Genomic DNA, 12,159 nt, shown 5'->3' with positions numbered 1-12,159 from the left:
AGCTGATGCGATTGCCTGATGGTAGCTGCATCCTAACATTAGGTGTGGTGGTAGTGAGATCCGTAGAATGTGTGTAGTCAGGAGGTTGGTTTCCGAGACTGGATTCTAGCTGTCTTAGGCCTGTGTAGGACGCTTAGGTGTGCAGCTATGCTGATTTTTCGTGGGGTATAGCTGAGTTCTAGCAGGATGTTGAGGTGTTCATGGAGTATTGTTTGTATGTGAGCAGCTAGGCCGAAATTGATTGAGGGGTGTATCTGCGCTCTATTGTGTGTTGGTGTAGTGTAGAGGGTGAGCATAGTGATAGGAGAGGTGAGTGACTGGAGCGGAGGTTTTATTCTTATAACCCCACTTTTCCAGATTTCATTTACACGTTTTGCGATTGCTGCATTCAGAGTGACTTATTAGTGACTTAATAGTTGCTTTCAGTGGTGTCATTGCTCGATATCTCCTTGAACATTTGTATGCAGGTTGCAGGGCTTCCATGACCTTAGATGGTCTAAATCAGCATTATGGAAAGAGCCAGGTTTTTAGAGCTTTGCGGAAGGCCATGTAGTCTTGGGTGTGTCAAATGTGTGGGGGGAGAGAGTTCCACAGAGTTGGGGCCAAGGTTGAGAAGGTGGACCCTCCAATCCTGGCATAATTGGAGGTTGGAATCACTAGTAAGAGAGCAGTGCTTGATCTTAGTGTGCGTGATGGGAGGTAGGGTTTTATCTTCTTTTGTAGGTACGTTGGGCCAGCCTTGTGCACTGCTCGGTGGGTATTGCGTAGAGTTTTGAAGGTGGCCCTTCGTCCGGCAGGGAGCCAGTGGAGGGTGCAGAGAGCGTGGGAGATGTGGTCTCTGTGTCCCAGGGTGAGAAGGAGTTTGGCGACAGCGTTTTGGGGTCTTTGGAGTTTGTTAAGTTGGTATGCCGGTGCTCCCAAATAAAAAGAGTTGGCATAGTCCAGTCTCGACATAACAATAGACATAACAGTGGCGAGTCTGTTCGGATAGGTCAGTTAAGAGAAAATGCTTGTAAGGAGTTTGAGGTGGTAGTGACAGGATTTTTATACATTATTGATCTGACGGGAGAGGGTTAGGCAGTGCAGCCAAGGTTTTTGACTATTTTGGAAGGAGGGGGCGGAGCAAGGGAGGGGGGCCATGGGAGCAGTTGCCGGAGAAGTGCAGTATTACCGCACACCATGATTTCAGTTTTATCATGATTCACAAGGAGGTGGTTACTTGTCATCCATCAGTCAATATCACTGAGACATGCTTCAAGGTTGGGACGTGGGTTGGTGCTTGTTTTGGGAATTCTTAGGATAATTTGGGTATCGTCAGCGAAGTTGTAACAGGAGAGGTTGCAGGCGTTGATGATTCCTGGTAAAGTGGTCTAATATAGGTTGGAAAGGAGAGCAGAGAGGCAGGCGCCTTGGGGTGCTCCAGTATTCACAGCATGAGCAGTTGAGACAAACGGGGAGAGGAAGGCAATTTGTTTCCTGTTGCTGCCGAAGGAGGCAATCCATTTGAGTCACAGATTCCTAGGGAGTGGAGGCAGTGAAGGAGGATTGAATGGTTAACGGTATCAAAGGCTGCTGACAGATTAAGGAGAAGCCGTGCTGTGCAACCCTCAGTCTGCCACAACCTTGAGATCATCCCAGACCGAGATCAGAGTGGCTCCTGTTCCATGACACAGTCTGAAGCCTGATTGTGCGGGGTTGAGTAGTTTGTTGGATTCTACAAAGCAGTTGAGCTGGGAGTATGCAGTCCGGTCAATGAGTTTCGGAAGAAATCTGGTGTTGGACATCGCCTGTAATTCTTAGGATGAAGGGGGTGGAGGGATGCCTTTTTTAGAAGCGGTTTGACATGCCTTCTTTTAAAGGCTTCTGAAAAGGTGCCAGAGGTGAGGGAGTATGGATCTTGCATGTCACCTGCGCAAGTTGAGGAGAATATTTCTTTCCGAAGAGAGGCGGGGAAGCGGTTGAGGGGGATCCGGAGGGTCTGCTGCCGGATAGTAGGTCTAGGAACTCGTCTCTTGAGATGGGTTGGAAAGAGTCGAAGATTGGCATAGTGGTCGTCGAGGGAACGGATCAGGAGGTGTAGATGTAGGGCAGGGGGTGAGGGTGGAAAGTTTGGTGTTAAGGGTTGCCATCCTGTCAAGTGCAGGGTTGTAGAAATGTAGCAAGAGGGAGTTGCAGAGTGTTTGTGTGGAAGTGGTTTGGGCAGAGGTGCAAGTAGGTTTCACAAATTCGGTGATGATCTTGTGGAGTTCTTTGCTGCTGCTGCCACAGTTCAAAATTAGCTTATTTTATTAGGCCTTCATGGCCTTTCGGATCTCAGATTTCTAATTACGATGATGGAGGGCGAACATGGATCTGCTGAGATCGGTTTCTGATGCTCGCCATTTGCGTTCAAGAAAGTTATTTTGATTTTTGAATGTCTTCAGTTGGGGCGTGAACCATTTGGGGGACGGTCCTTTGTGTGAGGCTGCGGGGCGTGTGGGGGTGAGAGAAATTAGTGATTTTGTAAGCCAAGAGTCAAAGGATTTAATGGTTAAGGATCTACCACAGGTCAGTGTCACTGGGTGACAGAGTAGCAGGGCTTCGGCTAGGTCGGGCAGTACCTTGACTTTGTTCCAGTTTTTGTCAACAAAAGTGGGGGCAGGAGGAGCTTTGGGAGGAGGGGCTGGTGTGTGGATAGGGAAAGGGGTGGCAAAGTGGTTTGTCCAGATACGCGACCTGGGACTGGATATAGAGACAAGGTCATAGGAGCTGAAGATCGCATCAAGGGTGTGCCCACCCGAGTGAGTTGGTCCAGTGGGGTGTCGGGAAAGGGGTCATGGGGTTGTTGAGCATAACAAACCAGCTATTGAACTCTCTCAATAGTGTGAGAGTTGGGTGATTTACCTGAATGGTAGCTATTGAGTTACAGAGATTGTTGGCAAAATGTCTGTCATATGTAGGGGGTCTGTAAATGAGTAGGAAGCTGTGGGTGAGTGTTGATGATAGCGAGAGTTTATTAGAAGGGATTCACATTAAGCATTGCATGTCTGGGTTTTGACGAGTGAGACGGAGAAATGAGGTTTGTAGAGCATTGCCAATCCACCACCTCTGGAAGGTCTGTTGTGGGCGATAAGCGAGTAGCCAGGGGGGAAGGCATTGTGCGCGAATGGTGCAAAGTCGTCAGAGAACAGGTTTCGGTGATACAAATGAGGGTGGGATTGTCAGAGGATAGGAGGTCAAAGATGATGTGCCTGTTTCTTGCTACGGAGTGGGCATTGAAAAGGATTCATGTGACTTGCTGATGGGAAGTGGTTTTTGTGACGCTCATCGCTGGGAGTGCTCGGTGGACATGGATGTCCGGTGAGATGGGGGTTTGGTAGGATCGGTCTGAGTGGTTGAGACTGACTGAGTGGGGGTAGTAGGGAGTCTGGATGCATGTGCACTTTGAGGGGTTCGGGTGAGAGGTTAGATCGAGGGGGAGTGGGAAGAGTAGGCAGGCGGTGGAAGGTATGTGAGAGATGTGGTGGGGAGGATCAGGGAGGAGGGTGGTGAGTGGAGCACTTGTGGTGTGGGGTTCCGGCGAGTTGTTTGTGGTTCGAGTCTAGAGGGCGCTGGGGGTTTAGGTGCACTGGGTGAGAAGTCGAGAGCAAAGGGGTGGAGATGGGGAGTGGGGGGGAGGGGAGGGTCTGAAGCTAGGGATGGGAAAAGATGGAAGGTTGGACCAACGGAGAAGCGGTGAGGTATGGAGTGTCGAGGGAGAGAGCTGATCAGTCTTTCCGAGTTTTGTGGGTTTTGGTGCCAGAGGAGTGTGAGAGAGGGTAGGAGGGTCAGAGGGAAAACAGGGTGAAGCTGCTGTTCTAGAAAGGGCAAAATGTGCAACTTTCAGAGAAGGGAAAGGGTATTAAGGGGCGGTCTGTGAGTGGGGGTCGAGTAGGGGCTGAGGAGGTAGAGAGAGAGGTGGGAGGTAGGATGAGAGGGTGAGGAGTTCTTCAGTGGGCACAGGGATGGCGCAGTAGTGGTGGGGGACTTGTGATGTTTGGAGCGCCAGAGAGCTCCTCTGGCTTGTGATTTTGAGATTGCGCTGGGTGTATGGGCGGGGGAGTGTGGGGTTGTTCTCAATAGATGCTAGGGGGAAGATGGATGTTAATGTGTTCGGGTGGGTTGAGGTGTGAGGGATGAGGGTTTGAGGCGGGTGGTGTTTGGCACGCCAGAGTGTTCCTCTGATCTTAGAGGTAGAGGTGGAATGACGGTTGGTGGGTTAGCAGGGGAGTCAGAGTGTATCGTTGTTCAGGGGCATAGGACCTAGGTGGCAACCCGATGTGGGATATAGGGTGAGTTCTTGAAGTAAGGTGCTAGAGCAGTGGTTATGCGCCGGGAGGGGTGAGTTATGGGGGGTGGGTATGTTGTATAAAGGCCGGGAATGAGGCGGGTTCAGAGAGGTTGTCTTTGTTGATGTGGTATCTCCATCCTGCAGGGGAGGTCAAGGGCAGCACCTAGAATTTGATACAACTGGATAGAAGGGAAGCCCTAGATGTAATGGATGACAACAGTAAATGCAGTGACCCTAGATCTAATACCAGTGCCTAGATTTGGGACACCTGGATAGAGAGAGAAAGGGCCCAATACGGGGGACAACAGTAAATGCAGTAATGCTCAATGTAGTAGTAGCGTCTAGATTTTGGACAGCCGGATGGAGGGAGGAAAGGGCCTAACACAGGGGGACAACAGTAACTGGACATGCCGGCTGATTTGATTTTCACGGCTACCCGCGTCGTATGCTCGAGAGTTACGCAGCAATGTTAAATCTCACGGTCAGGACCAACACCGATGCCGTTTCTGTTGCTGCCCTATGGGAAAATTCCTGCTAGGATGCAGTTATTGTAGATGCACATGCTGGATAGTGACTAATCCTTATGATAAAGGTGTACGAGAATCTGCCGTAATACATATCCAGAGTCTACGAGATTGGGCTCATCTACCCAATTAGGTGCTGAACACCGTTTTGTTCTCCGGTGATTGTGGACCACCGGGGCTGGTATACACCAGTGGTATTACTCGACAAAGTTATAGAAGATCGATTGTGAACCCCGTTGGTGTAGTATACACGTTCTCTTTTTTCCATCCACATTCCACACGACCTCGCTGGACAGTAGTGCCCTTGAAGAATTTCTGTTTACCGAGAATTATACAGAAAGAAACATGTCGGGTCGTGGAATGTACTGTTATTTGTAAACAGTTTAAAGTGATATCAGCTTGAGTCAGATTAGACCATATATATAAACAAGAGACTGACTCAGCTGTGTTAAACCAACGGTTCATATTTATAATGGACTAGAAATTGTATAATTGTGTTTTAGTATGTTTGTTTTTATTGATAAAATATTTGTTACAATTGAGTGATTTGATGAATTGTTTGAGTATGAATGTAGTATGGTTGAAGTGTGGTTTGTTGTGGTTTTAGATGGGAATGATGTATCTCGTCAGTCCAATTATGAATTTGATGGATTGATTAACGAATGTATTGATACGTACATTGATGCATGTTTTTATAATCATGAGATCAGTTTTTTAATGATTTGTTCCATATATGTTAATAAAAATATTGAATTGTGTTGGAGCGTCGACTGGGTTGAATTCAATTTGTTTCCTCTCAGGATCTGTTTTTTTTTAAAGACGCGTTTCTCCATACATGTTTTTTGCATCGTGAAGTTATTATGATTGTGTAGACAGGTATATTGCACTGGGACTCACCACATAAACACAACAGTACTCTGACCTTCCATGTCAATCTCTTCTATGTTCTATCCAGGCCATGTCACAGTACTCAGATATTCCTGGTATCCCCTGTTACTCTTGTGTTTTGGGGCTAGCAGGGGGGTCAGAGTGTATCGTTGTTCAGGGGCAAAGGTCCTAGGCGGCAACCCGATGTGGGATATAGGGTGAGTTCTTGAAGTAAGGTGCTAGAGCAGTGGTTATCCGCCGGGAGGGGTGAGTTATGGGGCGTGGGTATGGTGTATAAAGGCCGGGAATGAGGAGGGTTCAGAGAGGTTGTCTTTGTTGATGTGGTATCTCCATCCTGGAGGGGAGGTCAAGGGCAGCACCTAGAATTTGATACACCTGGATAGAAGGGAAGCCCTAGATGTAATGGATGACAACAGTAAATGCAGTGACCCTAGATCTAATACCAGCGCCTAGATTTGGGACACCTTGATAGAGGGAGAAAGGGCCCAATACGGGGGACAACAGTAAATGCAGTAACCCTCAATGTAGTAGTAGCGTCTAGATTTGGGACAGCCGGATGGAGGGAGGAAGGGGCTTAACACAAGGGGACAACAGTAAATGCAGTAACCATAGATGTAGTAGCAGCACCTAGGGTAATTACGTAAGGCAGTATATGGTTAGAGTTAGGGCTAATAGCAGGAGGACTCAACAGGAGCGCTTTCAATGGCTTGCAATGGGTTTATACATTTCACAGAAGATCATCTGGTGTAGGTCTCCGACCTGGTCAGAAACTGCTGGTTGACCGCTGCAGGCACCAATGGCAAATATGGGCCAACACGGTCTGGAGCTGCCTCTTCAGGAGCTTTATCCTTCCCCTCGGGTCCTTCACCACAGGGGCTGCACATGCAGGGGCTGACCTGGGTGTGTGCTCTAAATGGGTTTCTGAAGAGCAATCAGGGGAGAGGGCAGGATGGGAGGTGGGAGGAGGGCTGGGAGCAAGGAAGTGGGCCGGGAGAGGGTCGGGGCAGGGGGGAGCGTGATGGGGGTTGGGGGGGTTCAGAAAGTAACTAAAAATCAAGCAAACAGGGCCTGGGGCTCACCACTTATCTGCAGATGCTGGAAAAAAGTGGCATGCAGGAGAGGGAGCCGGGGTGCTAGGCCAGGCAGGGACCTCAAGGAGACCAAATCAGGGGAGGGGGGGTGGTATGGCAGGAAGGAGGAGGGCTGGCAATGAGGAAGTGGGTCGGGACAAGGGGAGCGCAATCGGGGGTGGGGGGCTTAGAAATTAATAGAAAATCAAGCAAACAGGTCCCGGGGGCTCACCACTTAACGCAGACGCCTGAAAAAAGTGACGTGCAGGAGAGGGAGCCACAGTGCTAGGTCAGGTAGGGACCTCAAGGAGACCCAATCAGGGGAGGGAGGCCGGAGGAGGACTGGGAACGAGAAAGTGGTTCAGAAGAGGGTCGGGCAGGGGGAGCGCGATCAGGTGTGGTGGGCTCAGAAATTAACAAAAAACCAAGCAAACAGGGCTGGGGGGCTCACCACTTACCTGCAGATGCCAAAAAAAAGTGGCGTGCATGAGAGGGAGCCGGGGTGCTAGGCAGGGACCTCAAGAAGACATGATCAGGGAAGGGGGCGGGATGGAAGGCTGGAGGAGGGCTAGGAACGAAGAAGTTGGTGGGGGCAGGATGAGCGTGATCGGGGGTGGAGGGCTCAGAAATTAACGAAAACTCAAGCAAACGGGGCCCGGGGGATCACAACTTACCAGCAGACGCCAGTATTCGAGTCTGGAGTTTTTTTATGACAATAATTTATTTTTGTGCATCCACACCCCTGCAGCAACTTTAGAACTCTTGATCAGCAGAGGTGGTTATAAGTATGAAAAAATGGTGGTCGGTCAAAAGACTGAAAAAAAAATCCCGAATAACAAAAATCTCGAAAAAAAAGGCCGAAACAAAAAAATATCGAATTTATTATTTTTTTATATATATGTATTTTTTGGGTCAGGTAAGTAAAAAAAAGGGTTAAAATAAAAAAAAATAGAAAAAAGGGGGGTTGGGAGGGAACCCCCCATTTCGAAAAAAAAGTCATAAAAAAAATTCGATATTTTTTTTTTCAGGCTTTTTTTTCGTGATTTTTTTTTCGAGATTTCTAATTTCGATTTTATGACCATAAACCTGAAAAAATGGAAAGAGTAGAAGAGTGTCCTCCAATTATTGGAACCCAGTTAAGTTCATGGGGAAGGGTATTCCTGGGAAGGTTGGCTTAGTGATAAAGTTTTTTTTTTAACAATTTGTATTGATTTTATACACATACACATACCACTTTACAACTGTGGCACAATTCAAGTAATACACATTCAATTAAATGACTTTTTTCTTCCACCCAAAACTCCCCCCGGCCTACGTCGCTCCCTCTTTCCCATGACTAATTTCACTATCGGCATCTCTCTTTGTTACCGTTTCATCTGGGTAGAGGTCTATTCCGAGTCGTGAGCACCCTGCTCCGAGACTGCCAGGTCCGCCACTAATTGCCTCCAAGCCGCCAATCCTCCCTCCTCTTGTTCTGGACTCCTACCTCTTGCTTCTTGCCACACCACAGATTCCTCATTGGCCCCTTTTAATATATCCCTCCACCAAGTGATAAAGTTAGTTGTCATTCCTTACATCTGCTAATCGTGGCGATGCTAAGAGGTAGACTGTCAGCATTAAGTGAACTCTAGAAACTGCATATTTACCTACTTCCTAGTACGAGAAATAAACAATGTCCAACGTTGATCTCCAATGTCCTGCTCCATTACTTCTCCAGGTCCTGCAAGGATGGGTGCAACACTGAGGAAGCCACAACCCCTTGCCCGTTTAAGGATGGTGGTCTGCCCATGCCATTCCCCACCACCCTTGATGCGCATTAACTGCCATCTACTCCAAAAGCTGTGCAGCAGGTTGTGCCAGGACTAATCAATTAAAATCAAAATTCCAAATAAGTTAAACAAAGAAAGGACAGCACAAAAATCTATAAAAGGCCAACAAATAAAAAAGTGCATTTCAGTTTAGTTTGTGTCTCTAAGTAGGATTTACAAAAACGGTGGCCCAACTTTGTAACAACTTTAATCACAGAAATAGGTGCTTAGAATTATTTCGAAATAACCTCCAATTCTATTTATGACTCTGCTAGATGAGGACAATTTAAAAAACACTTCACCCTCATGTGTTCAAAAGCCCTGTAATTACATTAATTACAAGAAGTGCCCACTTGCGCTGAGAATATAATAATGAAAAACTTGATTTCTAAAGTATAGAGTTTTACTTCATTTAGTCAAATTATACATCAATTAAAATACAACATTCATCAAAGTCAAACAATATTTTAATTTTCAATTTTTTTTTTAACAATCAGCATTTACAATCTTTGTGAACACCACTTACTTTCTATGTATGAAATGTTCACACTTGACATTAATTGAAACTTTCTCTACAGTTAGCCTTGCCAACAGGTGTTTCACTAGTACGCCTTTGCTAGTTTATTAAAGACCTAACAGTGAACCTCTTCAGGGATATTATTAAATGTTTTCTACATTTATTTAATTTCATCATATTCACATTTTTGTGTAGCAACATTTCATGAATTAATGTTCAAAATCAATGCTTAAATAATATATAAAGCTCAATTTAAAAAATAATGAGAAAATGAGAAAAACAAAGATTCACTGTTAGTAACCTTTTACAGTTCATTTGAGTGTGTTTATTTAGCACCTGTTTATAAGTATCAGTGATTTTATATGGATAATACCATGTCTAATACCTCACGATTTTACTCAACTTAAAATTGCTATTTGCTGTCTTTGTGCATTTTCATGAAAACTCTAGAACTTGTTTATTTATCTGAATAAGAGGTTTGGTCAACCTTTGAATCTTATGAAATTTACACATCATATTCCTATCCTATTAAGCAACATACTTCTTCCTATCACTGAAAAACAAGCTTCTTGTGTAAAGTAATCAATATCTTTACTGATTCTTGAATTTATGATTTTGTTATAAATCAAAATATCATAATTGGCAGATGCATCACTGTGTGCATTTGAAATCTCACATTAAATGTATGATATTTTGGGAAGTATGTTGCACAATCTTTTATTAAGTGCTTGTTTATAAGAAATAATGTAACTTGTGGTCTACCAAAGTGCTATAAAAATAAAAATAAAAATTGCTTCTTGTTTTTATAATCGCCTCCTCTTTTCTTTGCGCTTAAAAATTCCACAAAATTGCAGCTCTTCTATATTTGCTTCATTAGTGAAAATAGCCAAAATGTTGCCAGTGGTTGTCTGATATCTTTGATTCTTATAGATCTTAAATGTTCATAAATGTGTGTCTTTAAAAGTCGAATCGTTCTACCGATGTTTACCTTTTTACAAATAAACGTATTCCCATAAACCACAAAAGTACTGTTATAATGTATTGATTGTGTGATTGCGATAGATCTATTGTAACTGTCTTGAAATTATGTCATATTATTTCCAAATTTTCAAAAGTTACATGTACCACATTTGTTAAAACCAGGACTACTACGTTAAAGTCCTCGCTTTGCTCTGGCTTTTATCACCACTGGAGCCTTACCCTACCAGTTACCCTCCCCCTCCTCGGGTTCTGTTGCTTAATTGCAACCCTGTATTTAACTACACATAAGAAATCTATCCGTGACTTAGTGACAGCCTTTTTTAAATTCCTTTCCTCGAGGCTTTATTCTTACCCTACGGCTAAGAACTGAACTCTATGCTTTATTGTAACCCTAACTCTATTCCTAACTCTAATTCCATTGACTTTATCACTGACCGCAATGCTCAGCCAAAACTACCCAAAATATCTAAACGAACACGAAGCAGGAAGTGTATGACTGCTATAGACTCCTGAGCTGGGACTCCCTTATATTGTACATTGCAATGCACAGACCAATATGCTGCAGCTTCTTTGATGCACCTTGTGTGACTCATGTCTGCCTTTACAGGGACAGGCTCCAATGCCTGCTACATGGAGGAGATGCGGAATGTGGAGCTGGTGGAGGGCGACACAGGCCGTATGTGTGTAAACATGGAGTGGGGGGCCTTCGGGGACCAAGGCGACCTCGATGATCTCATCACTGATTTCGACAGAGAAGTGGATTCTTTTTCCATCAATCCTGGTCAGCAGAGGTATGTGCGAAGAAGGGATCCACTGTCCCCCCTCTCAGCAGTCACAATGTACATCCCAATTGAGCATGAAGGCAGCCTGTGACACAGGCGTATCCAGCAGCCTCCCATTTTAGCTGGTGAAAGGCCGCTTCTTATTGGCCACAGACCCTGCGTTCAGTCTCCCAGATAATCCTATTTTGCAGAGAGAATTAGGAGTGAGGAGGCGGCGCATTTCTGGTAGCAAGAGTATATGTAGATATATGCTAATTATGTAGATTTATGCTAATGGCGTAGCTGTATAGCTTTCCTTGATGCTGTGCGGGGCACATCTGCTATGCACTCCTGCAGTTTTCTGGTCTGTGCCCCACCTCCCTACGCTGTCGCTCTCTGCTCTGACCCTTGTCCTGCCATTCTCTTCCTGCCCCTTTCCATCTGCTCAATATGCTTACCGTGCCTTGACCCCTCTTCCAATTAACATTGCTTCTCTCATTTAAGCCTGTTCCTTCCCTTCTCCCAATGTCCCATTTGCTGCTAAGCCGTTTTACCCATTACACATTTGGAATGTCCCTTCGTTGAATTCCTCATTCTATCAATTTTAGCCTTTCCTTTTCCTTCAAACCCCTTCCTCTCTTTCCCCAAATTCCCAAATCCCCTTTTTCCAGTTCTTCTCGTGTCCCTCATCCCTTTGCCTACTCTTCTTGTCCCACCATCAGCCTTCCTTTCGTGTCTGTTGTTCTACTATCTTCTTGCTTTCCCCTTTACTCCTCTTTCTTCATTCTCTCCTGACAATTACTCCCGCCACATTTCCCTGTGTGTTCTTGACTCTGTAATTCGCTCAATAGCCCCTTTTCCTCTCATCGCTCACATTCATTTCTCTTCCTTCTTGAAATTGCTCTTTTCTTCCCGGTTACTCTTCTCTTTAACCTCCTGCCCTGGCCACTTGTTCTTGCCCCTCATCTTTCTCCCACTTCCTGCAAGCTAATGTTTATCATTGCCCTCATGCCCCTGTTGTTCTCTCTCAATTGCCTCTGGTTCTCTCCTTGACTCCTCAGCCTTTCTTTCTACTTATTCCCAATTCTCACCTGCCATATAATTAAAAATGATTCTCTCTGTATTGGTCTCTGTCTATTTCTCTCTGTCAGTTTCTCTTTCTCTTTCTCCCCCTCTCTCGCTTTCTCCCTCTCTCTCTCTTTCTCTCTCTCTCACATACTTTCTCTCTCCTGCCTTCTTTCCAACAGCCTGTTTCATTGCCCTAGGTTATTATTGCCATTTTTTAAGCACAGGATGGATGT

The 12,159-nt window shown here is 45.4% G+C and overlaps 1 protein-coding gene across 2 annotated transcripts in view; it reads left to right on the top strand.

The window, feature by feature from the left end:
- The window catches only part of HK3 (hexokinase 3), a 418,595-nt gene that overhangs the window by 356,731 nt on the left and 49,705 nt on the right, over positions 1 to 12,159 (top strand). For both annotated transcript variants that reach the window (XM_069651486.1, XM_069651485.1), the window contains one exon: positions 10,705 to 10,888. In XM_069651486.1, coding sequence (XP_069507587.1) covers positions 10,705 to 10,888 — 184 coding nt within the window. The remainder of the gene's footprint in view (positions 1 to 10,704; positions 10,889 to 12,159) is intronic.

This window comes from Ambystoma mexicanum, chromosome 3p, assembly GCF_040938575.1.
Source record: "Ambystoma mexicanum isolate Mex_15411 chromosome 3p, UKY_AmexF1_1, whole genome shotgun sequence".
NCBI classification, from domain to species: Eukaryota; Metazoa; Chordata; class Amphibia; order Caudata; family Ambystomatidae; genus Ambystoma; species Ambystoma mexicanum.
This window is presented reverse-complemented; position numbering and strand designations above follow the sequence as displayed.